This window comes from Helicoverpa armigera, chromosome 28, assembly GCF_030705265.1.
Source record: "Helicoverpa armigera isolate CAAS_96S chromosome 28, ASM3070526v1, whole genome shotgun sequence".
Taxonomy (NCBI): Eukaryota; Metazoa; Arthropoda; class Insecta; order Lepidoptera; family Noctuidae; genus Helicoverpa; species Helicoverpa armigera.
The window spans coordinates 6,626,659-6,648,428 of NC_087147.1; the positions used below are offsets into that span (position 1 = coordinate 6,626,659).

Consider the following 21,770-nt stretch of genomic DNA (forward strand, 5'->3'; position numbering starts at 1 on the left):
GGCAAGTACCATTGCAACTTTTCTAAGTTTGTATGTACTTTCTACTAAGTATATTTTGGACACCAATGGCTGATAAAAAGGTGAAAGAAAACATCTTAAGGAAACCTGGGCTATACATATAGTCTGAAATCACCAACTCGCACTGAGCAAGCGTGGTGATTAATGCTCAATGCTTCTTCGTGTGAGAGGAGGCCGCAGCCCAGCAGTGGGACGACAAAAAGGCTGTAACAGTAACTATGGGTATTTGTCATAATATATGTATTTTCAAATGTTTACTTAAAGAAAAAGGTAATATAGGTAAGATTACTTAATATCCTACTGGTATGTCTAATAAGTAAATAAGTAGTTATTATTGTATTCACAATATTAGGTTAGTACTTTTAGTTTTTCACACGACTCGATTTTTTTTTATGAAGATTATGTAATATGAAATAGCTGCTATTTAAAAATACAAAGAATTTAAAAATTATAATATGTAATAAACTTAATTGATCCACAGTTACGTTTACTTAAGGCTAAATCTATACTAATATTATAAAGCTCAATGTTTTCAAAGGATCTAGCATTTATGTATACGCCACTTTCGGGTATCAGTTCCTTAAGTCCAGGGGCAGGTTTTTTATGCTTCAATGTCCACCTGGAGTCGGCTGAATTATCGACTGGTCCACATTCATCTTCTTCGTCAGTATTCGACGTAGAATTCTCCGCATTAGCAGTATTCGAAGCAGTATCGTTATTACCTTCCGCTAATGATTTGCCCAGAGCTTCCGCTAATGATTTACCCAGAGCTTCCGCTACTGATTTATCCAGATTTTCCCCTATAAATTTACCCAGAGCTTCCGCTAATGGTTTATCCAGATCTTCCACTACTGATTTATCCAGATTTTCCGCTATAAATTTACCCAGAGCTTCCGCTAATGGTTTATCCAGAGCTTCCACTAATTTAAACAGAACTTCCGCTAATGATTTATGTGAAGTCCCCGCCCCTGGAGGGCAACCTAAAAAACAATATCTGTTGTAAACAATGGTTTTTTTTAGAAGAGTGTCTATGGAGTTTCTTGCTATAAAGTGTATAAATAAATTTGAAGAATTTTTCAAAAACTGCTCACTGCAACGAGTTCAAAATAATTTACTTAGAAAGTCAATACATATAAAATTCTATCCGTCTTACCACAAAAACTTTTAAACGTCAGTTTATGCCTTGTCTAAAAAAATGTCAAATTATGACGTTGACATATGGTTCATTTTGCAGCCAAAATTTTATTAGACAAGCGTAAAACAGGGTTTAAAGTTTTTGTAGTAAGGCCCACTATGTTTTAAGCTTATGGTTCAAGAATTGGATGGGGGACACATTGTTTTCAACTTTCGGAGCGATTATTTCCGAAAATATCAATATTACCGAAATATTATTTTTGTAAACCCCAGTTTTATTTTCAAACACCTATTAAACGATATATCACACAGAGTAGGGTTGGAATGAAGAAGATGAATGAATGTAGGTGTAGGCATGTAGCTGTAGGCCTGTAGGTAGATTTTTATTTCACTTTTTATTTTTGCACTTTGCGAGCGTGATTGGTATCCATGTTCCTTTTTAATTGTGTATGAAACATAAAATTCAACATGTACCCCCCCACCGGTTAGCCCCTAGTGGTTTTTTTTTAATCTTCCCAGGAAAAAGGCTAATTGGACAGACATGGCGAAACTATGACGATTCTTAGTTTACTACGGAACCCTGAAAAACCCGCGATTTAAAGAAAAATATTTTTATGTTCCGTGGTTTAAGTTTTGGCATAATTAAATTCACTCGATTGCCAATGTATTTACTATCGTCTTATCGGACGATAGAAGGGCTGAGGCAAGGATTCCCTCGCCAACATTGATTTACAATAAACATATCAATGCTCGGACATCTGCGAGCGGACATTTTTATAAATCGCCGACTTTATGACTACCATGTCTTAAAAAAAATCATACTCTACAACAAACACATGACATATACTAGTTTTCAGTATTTATTTTCTTAGCGGCAACAGAAATACATCGTGTGTTAGACTATCTAGCTATCGCGGTACTTACACAGTGACGTAGTGAGTACCTTGTGACGGACGGACGGACAGCCAAGTCTTAATACCTAATAGGGTGCCGTTTTACCTACTCTATGGGCACGGAGCCTAAAAAAATAAGCAATATTATTCTTACTCACCTGCATTTCCATCCATGTTTTAAACTTTTTACTGCACCGATTGACTTCAAGTACCTATGTATAATATTTTGACGTTTTACTTGAACACGACGGCTTTATTCAGACTGCTAGTTGCAACTAAGCTAAAATTTAAAATGACTCAATTATTATACCTACGTTTGACGCATAATAATACGTTTGCCGGAAATCAACTTATGATAACAAGTACCTACACAAGTATCTGTTACGTGTCTAGGGGTGCCATCCGTCTGGGTTTCCCCGGATTTGTTTTCGTTTGGAGGCCGTCCGGGCGGGGTTTTAAGAAGTGTCCGGGGAAAACCCGGACACTCTTCATGTAAGGAAGCACCTTACTGAATTTAAGGATATAGTAGATAATAGTAAATGGATAAAAAATTAGGTCTTGTTTTGTTTGTAAATAAGAAAAATCGGACTCGTCCCGGAAAAAAATACGATTTACGCCAAATGTCCGGGTTTTTTTTAATGTTTGCCCGGGATTGGCGAAATTCGAGTCGACACGTGTTGACACGTGTCGGATGTTCTACTAATGTATACCTATAGGTACTCATCATCCTCCGAGATAACATCGGCTTCCAGTCAAACCGGATGTAGCTGAGTACCAGTTCTTTACAAGGAGCGACTGTCCTATCTGACCTCCTCAACCCAGGTACCCGGGCAACCCAATACGCCTTGGTTAGACTGGTGTCAGAATTACTGGCTTCTCTTCTTTCTCCTGCCCTGTTCCCAATTTTACTTGGGGTCACTCGTCATACAGGCACTCACTCCCTTCCTATTCATATCATCTTTCAGGCAATCCATCCATCTTTTCTTAGATCTTCCTCTTCCTCTCCATCCATCTAAATTCATACTTAGCACACACTTTGTTGCATGCGTATCATCCCTCCTCATTACATGCCCATACCACGACAATCTTCTACTTCTCATCTTTTCTGTAACTGGCGCTACTTTCAGACTTCCTCTAATGTAATAATTCCTCACTTTATCTATTCTTGTAACACCACACATCCATCTCAGCATTCTCATTTCTGCTACACTCTTCTCATCCCTCTTTTTCAATGCCCAACACTCCGATCCATACAGAACGACAGGTCTTATGACGGATTTGTAAATTTTGGCCTTCAGTTTGAGGGGCATCCGCGGGTCACAGTTACGGGTAAGAATAAAAATAAAAAAGGGAATAGAAAATAACAAAACAAAACCAAAAACCAGCTGAGGGTTAGGCGTCGTAGTACTCCTCCGCATCGCTGTCCCCTGGAATCGTGCCCAGAAGACTGGCTGCATTGCTGTTGAATGGCAATGCTAATTCTTTGTCCAAAAAACAAGCCAGCCCTCTGGTCACGTGAAGCGACAAGCCTTTTCGCTATGTCCTTAAACAGCACCCGAGAACTCGGGCCCCATGGTCCGAGCGTTTCGACCCCAAACATTCGGTTCAAAACGAAAATACCCTTTTTTTGATGCTATGACTTTTGAATTCGATTCGAAATCATTTTGTAGGTTTTAGAATCTTTCTCAAAGCAGCCCGGAGCCTGGAAGTTGACGGTGTTACCCCCGTACCCGCGAGGGCAAGAAAATCCGGCTTCCACAAATGGTAGGTACCTAGTATCTAGGACTTAGCAGTCGTTGTTACAATGCGACGTCTGAGGCCGTCAAGCCGATTTGGGTTTGCTCACTCAAAACGAAGAAGAAGTTATTTTGTATATTTAGTCTGTAGCCTGGACACCTGGAAACCTGGACTATAAAGTCTGAAATCACCAACCCGCACCGAGCAAGCGTGGTGATTAACGCTCAATCCTTCTCCGTGTGAGAGGAGGCCGCAGCCCAGCAGTGGGACGATAAAAAGGCTGTAACAGTAACAGTCTGTTGCAACAAAAATATGACTAGATGCTATGAAACTGGCAGCTATCTAGCCTAAGCGGCAAAGTAAGTGGCTATGTCTTTATCAAAATCGGTTTAGTTAAGGTTGGTGCCGTACCAAAAGGGATAACCCTTTTACTAAGACTTCGCTGCTCGTCTGTCATCAGGCTGTATCTCATTAACTATAGCCAGACGATTGAAAGCTAGACAGCCGAATAGCCAGACAGTTGAGATATTTATATTTTATACTGCCGCTATAACAACAAGTACTGATAACTGGAATAAAATGTGCTTTAGGGGCTCTCAAACAAAAAAATCTTGTAATCGTCTCTTGTATTTGAGTATGTGTGCAAAAGAGAAACGACAGAAAAGTAGTACATATACATATATCGATGGCAGAAAATTAAAACGCCTATACATTTCAAAAAGCAATAAATAGCATTGCTTCGTCGAATGCGTACAAATATAGTAGGAACTTCTTCTATACCCAATGGTTTAGGTTTCAGCCGCGTCCCTTGGGAACTACTGACGATACCGGGATAGAATAAGACCTATGTTACTTGGGAAGAGTGTAGCTTTCCAACAGTGAAATACGTTTTCAAATAGGTTCAGTAGTTTCTGAGCCTTTAGTGTACAAACAAACAAAAACAAAAAAATGTTTTCTGTTCGTTATGTTAGCATAGTTCGAGAACTTCTTAACAATATTTTAGTCATTTATTTCTTAATTTGCTAAATACTGATGAAGTATAAATTTCGATATACATACTTACGGAATTTTTATTTTATTTCAAAGCTCAAACAAAACCTATCCCATACAATACTGGTACGATTATAAGACCAAATATGGACTGCTTAGTGCAAATTTTAACAGCTGGTCTTTTAAAATTTGCATTGGCTTGGTTCTGCTAAGTTAAAAATGTCAAAATTGAATCTCAATATCAGTTTAACCTTAGCGGGCATTCCGCTACTAATATAAACCGGCCAAGTGCGAGTCGGACTCGCGCACCGAGGGTTCCGTACAAATCCTGTATTGATAAAAAGTGAGTCTCGCGCCAACCGTTCAGTTTAGAACAATCATAGTTATGGTAATTTCGTGAGAGTCAAAATAGTTATTATTTTGCATGCATATCTGACCCGTTTTGTAAAAAAGTGACGGACATGAATCAAAGTAGTTTTAAATCTTGGAGAATGGTATGACGTTTCTTTGAATATAAATATTTTATTAAAATTCCATAGAGACAAATGTCCAGGATCGTTTGAAAAATATAAAATACAAGCAGTTTCAGAGGATTGTACAGGTGGCAGTGCTAGGTTCTATTGTTAAAGACTTTTCATAAAAAGGAAGAAGCCAATTCGGATGACCTGGATCTGATGAGGATCTGGAAACCCTGAGAAACAATTTATAACACAATACAATTTATATTATACACCTATATTTCTATATATACAATACAATTTATAACGTAACCTTGTGTTGGAGCTTATTTTATTTTAGGTGATGAGAATTCACTACTAATGGGATCTTTTATTTTTGAGGGATTAATCACCTAACGAGCCCCAGTTTCAGATTTTTTTCGAAACCGCCTGATGACTTGTAACTGTCGAATTGTAACAACGACTGGTAGAGAATAATAAAAAATCAACAAGAAAACAAAAGCAAGAAAGAAATTAAAAAGATGTTAGGTGCATCGGTCTAGAAGTCGGTGTCTAGAGGATGCATCTATATTTATTTAACCACCTTTTAACAGTTTCTTGTTGTTTTTGAAGTTGTTTTTTTTTTTTGTAAAAAGTTTTTATTTTTAACTTTTGTGAAAAGTTCTCGTTAATACGATTAATATAAGCCTAACAGACTTATATTAATTAAATTAAATTAAATTTACTTTCACAAAGCAGCCCGGAGCCTGGTAGCTGGTGATTGATACACCCGTGCATCGGAGAGCACGTAAATGTCGGTCCTGCGCCTGATCTCTCTCCGGTCGTGTCGAATTGCCGTCCCATCGGGTTATGAGAGTGAAGGAATAGTGAGTGCACCTGTGTCTGCGCAAATGCTCGTGCACTATAATATGTCCTGCGTAGTTGGCTAATCTCCTTACATGAGAACAGCCGCCGTAGCCGATAATCGGCTAGGAGGACATCATAAGCCTAATCACGTCATTGAGGAGTTCTTTCGACTTTCTCACGTCTCCATCATCAGGTAAGCTCTAAACCTTCACTGTTTGATAGTATCACCAGACATACATCTGAGAATCAAGTTTTAATCCTATGCATGCCTACAATTTCTGATAGTTGCCCTCGATTTCTCAGAATTTCCATCATCAGATCCTGACCTAATGACAATGGAAATAAACGGCGAGTATACTCTTTCAATACAAAGAAATGATTTCTCAAATCCGTCAAACTTGGTCGTTTAAATTCCCCATTGAAATGATGAAAATATTTGATGTTTACACCTGATTTTCTCTAGGTTCCCATGGTTCACATTGATGCGACTAATGCCATAGTAAATCAGAGCCTTTATCATTATACTGTGCTATATATATTTCGTTCGTATCCGCCGTGGGTATGGTTTCCATACTAAGGTGCCCAATAACCTTTGAATGATTTAAAAATTTTCACAGTTTAGAGGCAATTATATTTAAGAAGTGTTTGATATGAATTTCAACTTTAATATCTCTATGCGTTCATGTGAAAAAGGGTAGGTAGTAAGCTTATAATTTTTAAAAAATATTTTATGTCATGTAAGCAAAAATAATATTTTATGTAACTTCAAATTTATCATTTTCGCAATTTTTCCTTTATCTGTACTATATAACGTTGCTTCGTGCCAAATTTCAAGATTCTGAGTTCACGGGAAGTACCTTGTAGGTTTTGATTCCATAGCGTGTGACGGAAATTCCTCTAAGGTGTCGGTATAACTGTTGTATCTTTTGATCGCGTTAACTTAGAAGTTTGATTTTTTCACTGACTAAAGGGACAATAGACCTAGGTATTTGGTATAAATTTCAACCCACCCAAAACAAAAATGTGAAAGACTGCCAAGTTCGATGAAATGGGAATACTTCGCCTATAAAAGAAGTGAGATCTGAATAAGTACCAAGTTCCATACACATACCTTAGTTAAAAATAGTTACTTTTTAATGCTGATGTTACTTGGCAAGTTTTCACACACCTTGTTATAAACCTACTAAACGCAATGAATCAAGTATTTAATTTTCTATTAAAACTTGCCAAGTAACATCATTAAAAAGTAACTATTTTTAACTAAGGTATGTGTATGGAACTTGGTACTTATTCAGATCTCACTTCTTTTATAGGCGAAGTATTCCCATTTCATCGAACTTGGCAGTCTTTCACATTTTTGTTTTGGGTGGGATTTCATTTATTTTTGTAAGGTTGTTTATTTTATTGTTTTCTTATTATTAAGTTTTGAATATGCACTATGCTTCTTACAAAGAAATAAACTAGATTAACTAAATGGCCTAGATTTACCAACTGACTGACATGACATGTTATCATATATTATGTTCGTGGATCAAAGTTACACATTCGTTATTTTCGAAAGTGACTCACACTTGGCCGTTTTCAGATTTTTACTTTACTTTGACTAAATACAAACCTTTGTAACGAATTTCAGATCGGTACGACCATTCGAAGATATATTATATAAATATAGATAAATTTAGTTCGTTTTAGTTCCTTAGGGGTATAAATACCTTCATTATTTTGAAACCGACTCACACTTGGCCATTTTCAGATTTTTTCCTTTACCTTGACATAAAGACCTACCTCCATGCCAAATTTCAAGTCAATACGACCATTGGAAGTGGTCTAGGTTTTTGATGAGTGAGTCAGTCAGTGAGTGTATAGTAAAAATAGCGATTTTCTGACGTCAATATCTCAAGACCTACAATAGGTATATTAATGAAATTTTGTATTTTAGATAAGTGAGGGGGTCTCAACAGATACTAGAAATTTGATATGCGTAAATAAAATAGATTTTGAGTTATAGGGGGGTCGAATTTGGCCCGAAATGGTTCGTGTAATATAACCCACGGCCGGTGTGTCGCTTTTTTTGCTCGAACTTGGCGGACACACTGCCGTGTGTCTAGATTTGATACCTTTATTCGTTCGTGAGAAATAAGGTAGTAAGTTTCATTTTATTAAAATATTTTTTTTATGTTATATAACTAAAAAAAATGAGATTTTCGGAATTTTTCCTATATTTGCATTATATGACAATGCTTCATGCCAAATTTCAAGACCCTGAGTTTACGGCAAGTATCCTGTAGGTTTTGATTCCTTTGCGAGTGTCGAAAATTTGTTGAAAATATCGACATAATCGGCTGTATCTTTTGATTGACTTGGCTTAGAAGTTTGATATTTTCACAGCCTAAAGAGACAATAGACCTGAGTATTTCATGTGAATTTCAGGTTGATACGTCCACGCGTTCTTGAGATAAAGGGTCTTGACAGACAGACAGACAGACAGACGGACAACAAAGTGATCCTATAAGGGTTCCGTTTTTTCCTTTTGAGGTACGGAACCCTAATAAGAAAAATCGTATTCCAATGACATTTCATTGGTTTGCCATTGATATGCCTTTTGGTCTATATGTTACAGCCAAAGTAATAAGTCTGCATATTATATATATTATCTAGATATTATTTATAACATCTACTCAATTTGGATAAAGTGATAATTGACACAGAATTAATCACATTAACTAGCAATTTTATATAATATCTCCATAGACTTGGATAATGTAATAAAAGATATATTATGTAATACAAGTAGGTAAAGATTATTTTTTCATGTTAACTAACTAAAGTGTCTGGTAGCTGACCTTAATATTCGAAATAGGCTTGTTAGCCCAGTGCAGGGCACGCCATAATAGTAGCGAAAAGTCCCCTCTTCGAGGTGTGGCTCGGGCCACTCTACGGCGGCCCGGAGGACTGGATGAACCTCACAGCCCAGATGTGCCCTGCCTGGGAAGTCCACACCTCTGATCCCAGCTGCTGCCATGGACGTGGAAGACACCACGGGTGCCGGGTGTCGAGTGACGTCTCCCGGCCGTCGTAGGCGTTGGTCTGTGGGTGGTGAGTTTCGGGTGGCTCATCGTCCTTCCGTCTCCCTTCTCGGCAGCGAGCGTTGTTTCACGTGCTCCTCGAAGAGATTCAGCAAACCCCAGTGGGTTTAAGTCACTAACAGTCTGACACTCCTTCACGCTGCTAACCCACAGAGCGGGAGGAATCATTTGATGATTTATCATAAAAAAGTCGACAATAATTTAAACTGTTTTTAAGAATTAGTCAGTACCAAGTTGGTTATACCTACCATATTTATTACTTTGGCTAACGTTGACCAGCTATTATGAATAATATCCAGATAAAGTAATTAATTTATCACATTGTCAAGTCAATTTGGGTATCCTACTATATATAATATTATAAACGCGAAAGTTTGTATGTATGGATGTATGGATGTTTGTTACTCGTTCACGCAAAAACTACTGAATGGATTTTAATGAAACTTTACAATAATATAGCTTATACATCAGAATAACACATAGGCTACAATTTGTAAACATATTGTTCGAAATACTAAACCTGCGCAGACGAAGTCGCGGGCACCAGCTAGTTATACGTAACTTTTATTCTATTCTATTCTATTCATACAGTAGGTACTTTGCTCTACAATCATATTGCAATCGTAAATTTTGCAGACACCATGATTCATTTTTGAACTACAAAAAAGGGGTTAAAACGTAGGTATATTTAAAAGAAAAAACAGCGGAATACCACACACTGTGATTAAATCCCAGTTGGATATCATTCATGTCGATTAAGTAACATTTTCAGAATCAAGCCCCAGGTAAACTATCAATTAAATTGACAAGAAAGCAGTATTTTATCAGTTCCTGTTCTTAAAAGAAAGAAGAAATAAATTATTCAAGCAAATTAAAGAAAAGGTGAATGTTGTGACGTATGTATAAGAAAGTACAGGAGTTGGCGCTAGATAGGTGTTAATGGAAGGAGCTGCACCGACAAGAGCTGGGCTCTTAAATTACCTAATGATGTTCTTAAAAATGTGTTCTTAACTCACTGCTTTTGTATTTTGCAAAGCCTAGGCCTTAAATGACCGTCCCATCGGGCTATGAGAGTGAAGGAATAGTGAGTGCGCTTGTGTCCAAGCAAATGCTTGAGCAATGTCCTGCGCAGTTGGCTGATCTTACATTAGAACAGCCGCCGTAGCCGACCATCGGCCGAGATGCTATTATTGATATTGTACTACTATATAACAAATAAAAAAGGGTAAATAAAACAACAATGAACAACACACGTTTGTTTAAAAAGATACCAAATAATAATAATCAGCTTAATATGAACTAAAATTATATTGTACAGCACGTTGTGTGTGTTATTAATTCAATAAATTATTTTACTATTTCACTTATTCAATAAATAATAATATATTAACAGGTTCTGTGTTGGATGTGACAAAAAAAATATTTTAATAAATAAAAAACTGCAAATGAGTTTGAATTATCACAAGTATTTTTTATTTATTATCTATTTATTGCATAAGAAGCTAGAATGTGTATTATGTATAATGTTAGTTATGTAGAATTGTATTTATTTTCAAACCACCGAGAAAGAACAGTTATTTAGAGGTACATCATTAATTCAATACAAGCCTAGGTATTCAAATACATATTATTAATTTTAACGAATTTCGTAAGCAGTATGAACTTTATTCTTGATGATGCTAAAAAATAATAAACATTTAACTTTAAATTAAAACAGCTTCATTAGTTACTATAAATAAGATCTATATACCTATTTGTTTAAATCGTATTACCTATATAATTTAAGGCCGATTTTTCAATCATTAATTAAGAGGACGAATTGGAATTTTTGGCGCCAAGGATGTCAATTTTTCTCAGTAAATACAAAACGGATCAAAATACAACTTGGTTACCTGAAAGTTCATGATATAAACCTTATTTTGTTAGTTGTAGAAACATGATTAGGTAACTTTTATAACAGAGAAAAATATATCAAACATACCTCTTTTTAAAAAGAGATTCACATATTATGGGCAAACGGGACCGATTAAAGCCTCTTAACTTTTTTAGTAGTTGAGTATATACATACTCTTTAAAATTGTAGTAGGATTTTTTATCAAATTATCATTTCTAAATAATAAAATTACAAAACCATTTTGTCGCTTACGACTTTTAGTTATAAGCTAGCGCGCGTATTGTTATCCTCGCCCCGCTCAGACGCTCCGACCCCTTTTGGCGCCTTAGATGCGCGTGCCGGTTATGGAATTATTGTTGACCACTTCCTCGCCTTAACTTCCATCTAAGGAATTCATATAGCGGTTTGACATAACTATTTTCTATACAAACGCTGTCAAAACGTCAAGTACATAATATTCTTTAGATAAAAGTTGAATGACGATTAAAAAACCGGCTCTTAAAAAAGCAGATCTCATGTAGAATATTACAATATTATAAAACAACTATAACATAGAACTTAATTTTATAATTGGTATTTTATTTATAATAATTGTACAAAATAATTAAATAATAAATTAAAAATATCTAGGTATCTTAAACTTATCGCTGTAGGAAGCCATGTGTTAAATCACAAATAATTTGAAAAACTTAATTTAAAATTTTGGACATAAACAGTGTTGACTTAGCATTATTTTTACAATTTAAATTACAGCTAAAATGGATTTCATAACTGTGTATTGATTTGTGATATGTATCAAATTTTCGAAAAATCTTTATTGTGGAGTATAGATCCAATTTTCGTCCATTGAAGTTTTTCTTCGCTACAAAATATAAACAGTAATTTATATTACTATGTACCTATAATTAAATGCTTGAACAGTGAATTATTACTTAATTGAAAAGTTCGCTGATTTACCTCCTGGACATTTTAAATTGTATTTTTCAAGTAGAGTGAATGAATAGTAAAAGATTTGATGAGATTTCTTAAAAAATACATGAATAATTGTCAAAAACTTCCAATAAATGCTTATAGGTATCTTAAAATTGATGGCAGAATTTCACGAATATGATATACAGTGTCCATTTTCTGGCAGTTGGTTAAAAGGCAATTACATCGCCTTTACACATGTTTATACTTCATATAATTCGGGGACCATTTTTTGTAGGTATTGTGTTAAATTATAATGCTGTACTTATGTATTTTTTTTGTTAACACGCTGTCTCTTGCAGTTAGGGCTGCCATCCGTCCGGGTTTCCCCGGATTTGTCCTCGTTTGGAGGCCGTCCGGGGGCCGTCTGGGCGGGGGTACAAGAAGTGTTCGGGGAAAACCCGGGGAAAACCCGGACACTTTTCATGTAAGAAAATACCTCATTGAATTGAAGTTTATGTTAATAGTAAATGGATTACAAAAAAATCGACTCGTTCGGGGAAAAAATGCGATTTACGCCAAATGTCCGGATTTTATTAATGTTTGTCCGGGTTTGGCAAAATTCGAGATGGCAGCCCTACTTGCGTGACCATCACGATTGGTTGTTGTCAGTACATTATCTTTATTTTACCTTGCAAAGCATATTATCATATCTCAAGGTACTTAGAAACAAGAGTAATGCAATTCTTGCTAGAAATTAGTAACTTTATTTCGTTATTCTGCATTCGTTGTAAAAACACTTATCGTGTAAGAAAATATTGTAAAAGGTTCTTCTAACAGACATGTGTTGCTGGGGAGTTTGTTGCGCCACTTCTTCAGAGCAAAAACAAATAGAAAGTGGTGAAGGGTTTGCGTTTTGGGGGTCGTCTTTTGTAAATTTTAACGTTCAAAAAGAGGTGTTTTGCAGCCGAGTTTGAATAAATGAGTTTGAGGTTGAGTTTTTGAAACAAACAACTAATTTATTAAAACTACATCGTATCTACGTTTTGTTAATTATTATACTCATACAGTTCCCACCGAAAATCAAATGATTATTTTGAATGTGTAACAAAATAAGCTGTTTCTATTAACCTTTGTTGATTGGGTGAGAAGTGCTTAAAACATGCAGTAGCTTCGATTAACTTGTCAAACTCGATCATCGTAAGATCATCCGTCATGAAGTGATTTACATCGCAAATATTTTTTACTAACAGATATAATTTAGAGTTTGTTTGTTTTGCTAAGACCCTGAATGTACAAACGTAGGTAAGTCATTCTTGCTTGAATAATGAACTCAACGATAATATCAATAAACGTAATAGAAAGCGATAACATCTTACCGAATCATAATTTTATGTAAAACAAAGTGTTATGACGTGTTTCCTCTTATTGGTCAAGGCCCAAGTCCACCGCATGCAAACCACCGCTTTTATTAAAACCACTGGGGCCTAATTCTGTTAAGTTATTAACGTGAAAATTGAATGTAAATCGAATCGCAATAGCAGTTTTAACCTTAGCGAGCATTCTGCTATTAATATAAGACCAATCGCATTCCAATGACATTTGATTGGTCTGCCATTTGCTCTAGCAGGTAGTTTGCTCTACAATCATTTTGCAATCGTAAATAATTTGCAGACAATATGATTCATTATTGAATCACAGAATCGGATAAAAACGTTTATTTTAAAGAAAAAATAGCAGAATGCAATCGTAATTGAGTCGTGTTTGGATCTCATTCGGATGTGAATCGTATGTCGCTTAAGTAAAATTTGTAGAATCCCGCCCCTTGTGATTTCAATTTTGTGTGTTTACATAACTACGAATTTTGCGCTACGTCACGTCAGATCAGATTTGTTAATTGATTCTTTATTATAATTAACCATGTAGAACATAAATTTAGTAGAGATATCTTAAGTGATGGCTTATTTATGACTATGATATTGAGGATTGAATTGGTTTTATCAATTTTATTGCTCATCTTCGTTGTCAGTTTGTGAATGGCTATTTAACTGGGGAATTCAAGTAAAATTAGGAGAATGGGGTCCCTGGTGCTGGAGCTAGTGGTGGTGGTGCGTGGGTCACGAGTGATGGTACTGCAGGTGCGCGAGCGGGTGCTCGTAGAGCGGGTAGAGCGGCGCCGGCGCGTGCGTCGCCAGCGCGTGCGCCGCGCCGGCCGCCGCGTCCGAGTCCGAGTCCGACGACGAGTCCAGCTGCTTGTCGCCCGGCCCGCCGCTGCTAAACCATAGTGTATTCATTAAAACTGGGATAAGGCAGCTAAGGGCCTATGCACACCACGCTTTTTAAACGCGCCGTCGACGCGCGTTTGTAGCGATACAGACGCGATGCAAACGCACGTGTGTAGCACGATACAAAGGACAACAAACTGCTCTGCAGAATAAAAACAGGATAAAAACAGCGTTTAAAAAACGTGGTGTGCATAGGCCCTAAGGAATAGCGAGAACATAATTAAAACATTTGTGCAATTAATACATTGTTGAGAGGTTCTTTTACCAATGGCCGATAAAAAGGTGAAGGAAAACATCTCGAGGAAACCTGGACTGTATAGTCTGAAATCACCAACCCGCATTGAGCAAGCGTGGTGATTAATGCTCAATCCTTCTCCGTGTGAGAGGAGGCCGCAGCCCAGCAGTTTGACGATAAAAAGGCTGTGACTGAGAGATTCTTTTAAAGTACAGACAGATATTTGATGCTGGGGATTTTGTTGCGCCACTTCTTCTTTCCACTAAAACACATAGGAAGTGGTGAAGTAGACGCGTTGGGGCTCTCTTGTAATTTTTTTTTTTGACGTTCGAAAAGTCAGTTTTGCAGTGTTTGAATAAATATTTTTTTATTTTGATTTTAAGATGCATCGCCGCAAAATACGCGGCACTATCCCTCCATACTAAAAAAAACTTAGGTTAGTAGAATCCGTTTCCACCAGTGCTTTGCTGTGTCAACCAATGAAAAATAGCAACTTCTTTGGTCAAAAATCACCCTTAAATCTTGTATAACGCTTAGTTTGAAAAAGGTTAAAAGAAGGCAAACACCCCAGCAGGGAACACACTTCTAAAGGCAGATATACCTATGTTTTCTGTCATCGTGAGTACATATAAAATCTCTCACTTCTGATGATCCACACGATGCGATAAATCTATGCAAAAATCTGAAGTCCGAGTGAAAATATCTACTTAGATGTTTGCGCAGACTTAGGGTCATGGCACATTATACCGGCACCGCAACAGCACCGCTCCACCCCAGAGCAACACACACACGAGCGGACCTTATGCGTACAGCGCAGCGCGCCGACGGCATGCTCATTACGCGCCGACTCCGAGTCGGCAGCGAAGCAAGTCCTAGTCCTTTTTAAAGCTATGTTTACAAATAAAGATTTCATTTTCATAGAGACGTGTACAATCATAACTGTCTTAAAACAATATTGAGTTTGCGGTGACAGCAAACTTACACGCGCGGCCGGCGGCCGTGCGGACTGCGAGCTTGCACCTTGCGGACAACGCGTAGTTAGCGCGGTGGCAGCTACGCCGTGCTGCAGCTGTGCTGTTGCGGTGCCGGTATAATGTGCCATGACCCTTATATTACCATTGTCTTAGACTTTTGTATGCACCGATTAGTTTCGCAGACAAAATCCTAGAGTCTTTGAGAAGTTGGTATTATTTGGACTTCTATACCATGAGTACCTACGATTCGTATCGCAAATTGTAAAAAGCTGGATGATAAAAAAACTTTTAACAGAAGTGTCCCAATCATAAATAAACCGGCCAAGTGCGAGTCGGACTCGCGCACCGAGGGTTCCGTACAAATCCTGTATTGATAAAAAGTGAGTCTCGCGCCAACCGTTCAGTTTAGAACAATCATAGTTATGGTAATTTCGTGAGAGTCAAAATAGTTATTATTTTGCATGCATATCTGACCCGTTTTGTAAAAAAGTGACGGACATGAATCAAAGTAGTTTTAAATCTTGGAGAATGGTATGACGTTTCTTTGAATATAAATATTTTATTAAAATTCCATAGAGACAAATGTCCAGGATCGTTTGAAAAATATAAAATACAAGCAGTTTCAGAGGATTGTACAGGTGGCAGTGCTAGGTTCTATTGTTAAAGACTTTTCATAAAAAGGAAGAAGCCAATTCGGATGACCTGGATCTGATGAGGATCTGGAAACCCTGAGAAACAATTTATAACACAATACAATTTATATTATACACCTATATTTCTATATATACAATACAATTTATAACGTAACCTTGTGTTGGAGCTTATTTTATTTTAGGTGATGAGAATTCACTACTAATGGGATCTTTTATTTTTGAGGGATTAATCACCTAACGAGCCCCAGTTTCAGATTTTTTTCGAAACCGCCTGATGACTTGTAACTGTCGAATTGTAACAACGACTGGTAGAGAATAATAAAAAATCAACAAGAAAACAAAAGCAAGAAAGAAATTAAAAAGATGTTAGGTGCATCGGTCTAGAAGTCGGTGTCTAGAGGATGCATCTATATTTATTTAACCACCTTTTAACAGTTTCTTGTTGTTTTTGAAGTTGTTTTTTTTTTTTTTGTAAAAAGTTTTTATTTTTAACTTTTGTGAAAAGTTCTCGTTAATACGATTAATATAAGCCTAAACACGTCATTGAGGAGTTCTTTCGACTTTCTCACGTCTCCATCATCAGGTAAGCTCTAAACCTTCACTGTTTGATAGTATCACCAGACATACATCTGAGAATCAAGTTTTAATCCTATGCATGCCTACAATTTCTGATAGTTGCCCTCGATTTCTCAGAATTTCCATCATCAGATCCTGACCTAATGACAATGGAAATAAACGGCGAGTATACTCTTTCAATACAAAGAAATGATTTCTCAAATCCGTCAAACTTGGTCGTTTAAATTCCCCATTGGAATGATGAAAATATTTGATGTTTACACCTGATTTTCTCTAGGTTCCCATGGTTCACATTGATGCGACTAATGCCATAGTAAATCAGAGCCTTTATCATTATACTGTGCTATATATATTTCGTTCGTATCCGCCGTGGGTATGGTTTCCATACTAAGGTGCCCAATAACCTTTGAATGATTTAAAAATTTTCACAGTTTAGAGGCAATTATATTTAAGAAGTGTTTGATATGAATTTCAACTTTAATATCTCTATGCGTTCATGTGAAAAAGGGTAGGTAGTAAGCTTACAATTTTTAAAAAATATTTTATGTCATGTAAGCAAAAATAATATTTTATGTAACTTCAAATTTATCATTTTCGCAATTTTTCCTTTATCTGTACTATATAACGTTGCTTCGTGCCAAATTTCAAGATTCTGAGTTCACGGGAAGTACCTTGTAGGTTTTGATTCCATAGCGTGTGACGGAAATTCCTCTAAGGTGTCGGTATAACTGTTGTATCTTTTGATCGCGTTAACTTAGAAGTTTGATTTTTTCACTGACTAAAGGGACAATAGACCTAGGTATTTGGTATAAATTTCAATTTGATACCTTTATTCGTTCGTGAGAAATAAGGTAGTAAGTTTCATTTTATTAAAATATTTTTTTTATGTTATATAACTAAAAAAAATGAGATTTTCGGAATTTTTCCTATATTTGCATTATATGACAATGCTTCATGCCAAATTTCAAGACCCTGAGTTTACGGCAAGTATCCTGTAGGTTTTGATTCCTTTGCGAGTGTCGAAAATTTGTTGAAAATATCGACATAATCGGCTGTATCTTTTGATTGACTTGGCTTAGAAGTTTGATATTTTCACAGCCTAAAGAGACAATAGACCTGAGTATTTCATGTGAATTTCAGGTTGATACGTCCACGCGTTCTTGAGATAAAGGGTCTTGACAGACAGACAGACAGACAGACAGACAGACAGACGGACAACAAAGTGATCCTATAAGGGTTCCGTTTTTTCCTTTTGAGGTACGGAACCCTAAAAAGGACTATAACAAGATAGAAGGCCCACCCAAAAACGGGTCTACGAAACAAAAAACGCTTACAAAACTAGCGCTTATAATAACTTAATATTTAAGAGTGGTAAGTCTTAGCCAATGAGGGGGAAGCACATTTTGACATATTCCCGATGACAGCTCTCGGTAACGCGATACTCAGAGGGTTAGACCTTATTTTGTTTCGCTAGACAAACAACCGGCCTGCAGTTGTTTTTGTTTGTTTTTCCAAGTTGTAGATCACATATCTAACGTGTTTGAGTATTTCGTAATAAAGTTTGATGTGAAAATTGTGGTAAATTACTCTTTGTTGAGGGTTAGTTCAGATCATATCCCTGAAAACGTAATAGTTTGTTCTAAAGATCATCAATTCACTGATTAATTACAACATATACGTCGTTTAAGGCTTGTGTTTAAACACCACCCAAAAAAGTACCTATTTTACTACCAAAAAAATTCTAAACGGTTAGCAAAATGGATAAATGGTCACCAAATAACGTTTCCAAAAAAATTATTAGATAAAACCATTTTTTCGTATTATTGACTACTAAAAAAATATATGGACGCCTATAAAATACACTTTAGACCAAATATTAAATATTGTCACCACTTAGATGTTACCAATTATGTAATACCATGACTCCTAATTTGGTCATTTTTGTTAGACTAAAAAAGCTAACGATCGCTAGAATATTTCCCAAATACCAATTAATATACTAGGGTTCCCAAACGTACGTCGCTTATTTGTTGTTATATGAATTTGTGTGTAACTCAGTGCGTTTAAAATGTAAGCACGCAACATGCAGCAAGCATGGCTTCTGTCACGGCTCCGGCGCTGCAGGGCTCCGGCGGTCCCATGCGAGCTTATCGTCGCAGATGGTTTTCACGCTCACCACCGCAGCTACGGCTTGCTGGCCGGCTCCGCCGGCCAGCCTCAGCCGCAGCGGCGAGCCTTAAAACTACCTGCGCCTCAGCTCGCAGGCCGCCTCGCCCCTCCGCGCCTACGCGGTTTTGAATTGCACTCTAGGGGTAGGGCAGACAAGACTACGTGGAGTCGGTTTTGCAGCGATTCGTTTTCGTCACTAACTTTTTGGTAGAATATTAATCTTTTAGTTGGATAGAATTTGGTGACCATTAATCCATTTTGGGAACCAAAAATAATATTTGTGCGAGATTTGGGATTTTTCTGATGTTATTTTTTTTTTTTTTTGGATCATAACATTATATACTTTAGTGCCCTTTTAATGATGTCAATTAATTTTTTTGGAGTTGTTTATTTTATTTGGTGCCTCAGCTTAGAGTCTTAAAAATATTTTTGGTGACCGCCTAAATTATACCCGTCGTTTAATACATTTTTATTCCTCATTTTCTTACAGCAAGAAGTAATTAAAAGGGAAAAGCGAGTCAGATCCGCGCACGAAGGATTTCGTAAAATTATAAAAATCTATGGCCCCTCAAATATTCATTTAATTTTAGTTTTCAGTACCTATTTGTTGCTAATACATCATCTGTGACTATTTCAGCGGTCTATCTATCACGGTTCATGACAGGTACAGATAATCAGCGAAGTTTAGTAATAGTCCCGTTTTTACCTTTGGCTGCGAAACCCTAAAACCAGTACCAAATGCAATATATCAAGTCATAGGGTTGTTCGAAAGAGATACCGCGGCCCTGGTACATAAAAGGCCTATGACGGAACACGACGGTTTTTAGTCAGTAAGTGTCTGACACTCCCTCACCGCTGCTAACCCACAGCGGGAGGGGTCATTTGATGATAGTGACGTCGGAAAAAAAAAAGCCGACGAATAACACCTGACATGACAAGTCTGACATACTACAATATGGTTAGAAATGTACGCCCAAATGGTACCGAGTACACCCGGGAATAGAACCCGGAACCAATCGCTTGGCAGCCGAACAGAACGCAGTTTGTCTTTCAAAAGGTCGTTTAAGTACTAATAGTGATAATAAAAATAAATTCTACTATCTCGTGGATTGGATTTCTGTAGTAATTTGTTGAATTGTTTTTCTAGTGGTAGAAAGCAGTAGTAATAGTAATTTTATAGACAATCCATTTATATAAATTTCTTTGAAGATTAACTTAGTATTTTGCTACTAAGTTGTTTCGTTTTACTACTTTTGCTACCAAGTCGTGGTGGCCTACTGGGTAAAGAACCAACCTCTCGAGTATGAGGACATGGGTTCGATTCCAGGTTAGGCAAGTACCAATGCAACTTTTCTAAGTTTGTATGTACGTTCTAAGTAGGTATATCTTAGACACCAATGACTGATATAAAGGTGAAGGAAAACATCTTGAGGAAACCTGAACTTATAATGACTGAAATCACCAACCCGCAGTGAGCAAGCGTGGTGATTAATGCTCAATCCTTCTCCGTGTGAGACGATATAAAGGCTGTGACAGACGTGACAGATATTCTACAAAAAAACGACCATCCAAATTGAGAACTTCACTTGTCGGTTTAAAAAGTCAACGTGAGAGCCATTGTTTTAAAGGGCCATTGTTTACTTCTTGAAAATACCTAAATGCTAAAATCTATCTAAGTCAACGCGAAAGTTTCTCTTCCTCTAAAATCCTAATAAGCTGTAGTTGGTGCCTGTTGAAATAATGGACGGATCAACTCTTAAGATTATTTTTAATAACATACCTACTTTGGATAAAAATTAACAATTACCTATAAGTAGGCAAACTAACCTATACTCAAGTGTGAGTTGCACCATTTAACTATAACGATAACCAAACTAAACCAGCCGTGTACTTGTCGCCAAATGAAATCGGCGATTTTTCGGCTGAAAACTGTTGGGTTATCGTTATAGTACATCGTACAACCCACCGTAAGAGTAATATCCAAAATAATATAGACCATAATCTAAATTATAATGAAAAAAAATTCGCGCCAAACCCTTCGTTCCCGCCACAGATTAAACAGATCGTTTTTTTTTTTTCAAGCCGGTGAAGATCCAGGGACCGTTGTCCATTCAGCCGCGTTCTTACACTTGATCAAATACGAACAGGATTTAAGCGGTATTAAACCTTTTTGGAAAAAATAACTCATTTTGTTTGGTAATGCAATGCTTTTTACAAAAAGGTTTTACTGTAGTTGTAAATTATTATATTCTAATTATCTCTAGAGTGTGATGATGGCTGTTCATAGGATTTTAATGCATATTATAGATAATGCAATGGGCATATGGCATATGTCAGTATGTTTGCTTTCTAAACAGATATCAGACTGCAGTCGGTTATTATTAGTTAGAAAGATTTATTAATTTGATAAAATGTTGCTCTCCTTGCTTTTTTCTCATCGTCAACGGAGAATAAAGAAGAAATATGTTACTTTTAGCACATTTTACGATTTTACTAGTTACAAATCCGCAAATCCGTGATCCTACACTAAACCGGTTGCTCGGGTAACTGGGTTGAGGAGGTCAGATAGGCAGTCGCTCCTGTTAACACACATACCTGTCACCTACATCCGGTTAGACTGGAAGCCGACTCCAACATAGTTGGGAAAAGGCTGGGCAGATGATGATGCGTTCCTACACAAAACAGCTGATCCAACAAATGATTCCCAAATCAGGAAGTAAAAAGCAGAAAAAAAAACTTAAAAAAAAATTACGAAAAAATGTTCAATTATTTCAACAATAGTGTCCCAAGTACATCCCTGTTCGCTTTTAGACTGCAGATGTGGTGGTGTCGAGTTACATATAGCTGTCTCTCTCTGTTACATAGCGTGGACTCTTTCCCGCTAGCGATACGTCATTTGAGGGTATCCGATAT

General features: G+C 36.8%; 2 protein-coding genes across 4 annotated transcripts in view; both read right to left on the bottom strand.

Annotated features, from left to right (window-relative positions):
* Positions 1 to 2,436, bottom strand: part of LOC110371455 (homeobox protein 5) — a 58,535-nt gene extending 56,099 nt beyond the window's left edge. Inside the window, exons 1-2 of one of the 2 annotated variants that reach the window (XR_010277918.1) lie at positions 2,204 to 2,436; positions 530 to 998 (exon numbers count right to left, since the gene is read on the bottom strand). Coding sequence is in view for 1 of the 2 variants with exons in the window: in XM_049851834.2 (XP_049707791.2) it covers positions 2,204 to 2,215 (12 nt within the window). In the remaining variant the exon portion in view is untranslated. Of the gene's footprint in view, positions 1 to 529; positions 999 to 2,203 lie in introns of those variants that run through there. The other variant, XM_049851834.2, reaches the window with a different exon arrangement.
* Positions 2,437 to 10,403: 7,967 nt separating this feature from the next.
* The window catches only part of LOC110371450 (homeobox protein six1a), a 37,324-nt gene continuing 25,957 nt past the window's right edge, over positions 10,404 to 21,770 (bottom strand). Inside the window, exon 7 of one of the 2 annotated variants that reach the window (XM_021327715.3) lies at positions 10,404 to 14,239. In XM_021327715.3, coding sequence (XP_021183390.1) covers positions 14,083 to 14,239 — 157 coding nt within the window. In that variant the 3' untranslated portion in view covers positions 10,404 to 14,082. The remainder of the gene's footprint in view (positions 14,240 to 21,770) is intronic. The other variant, XM_021327716.3, reaches the window with a different exon arrangement.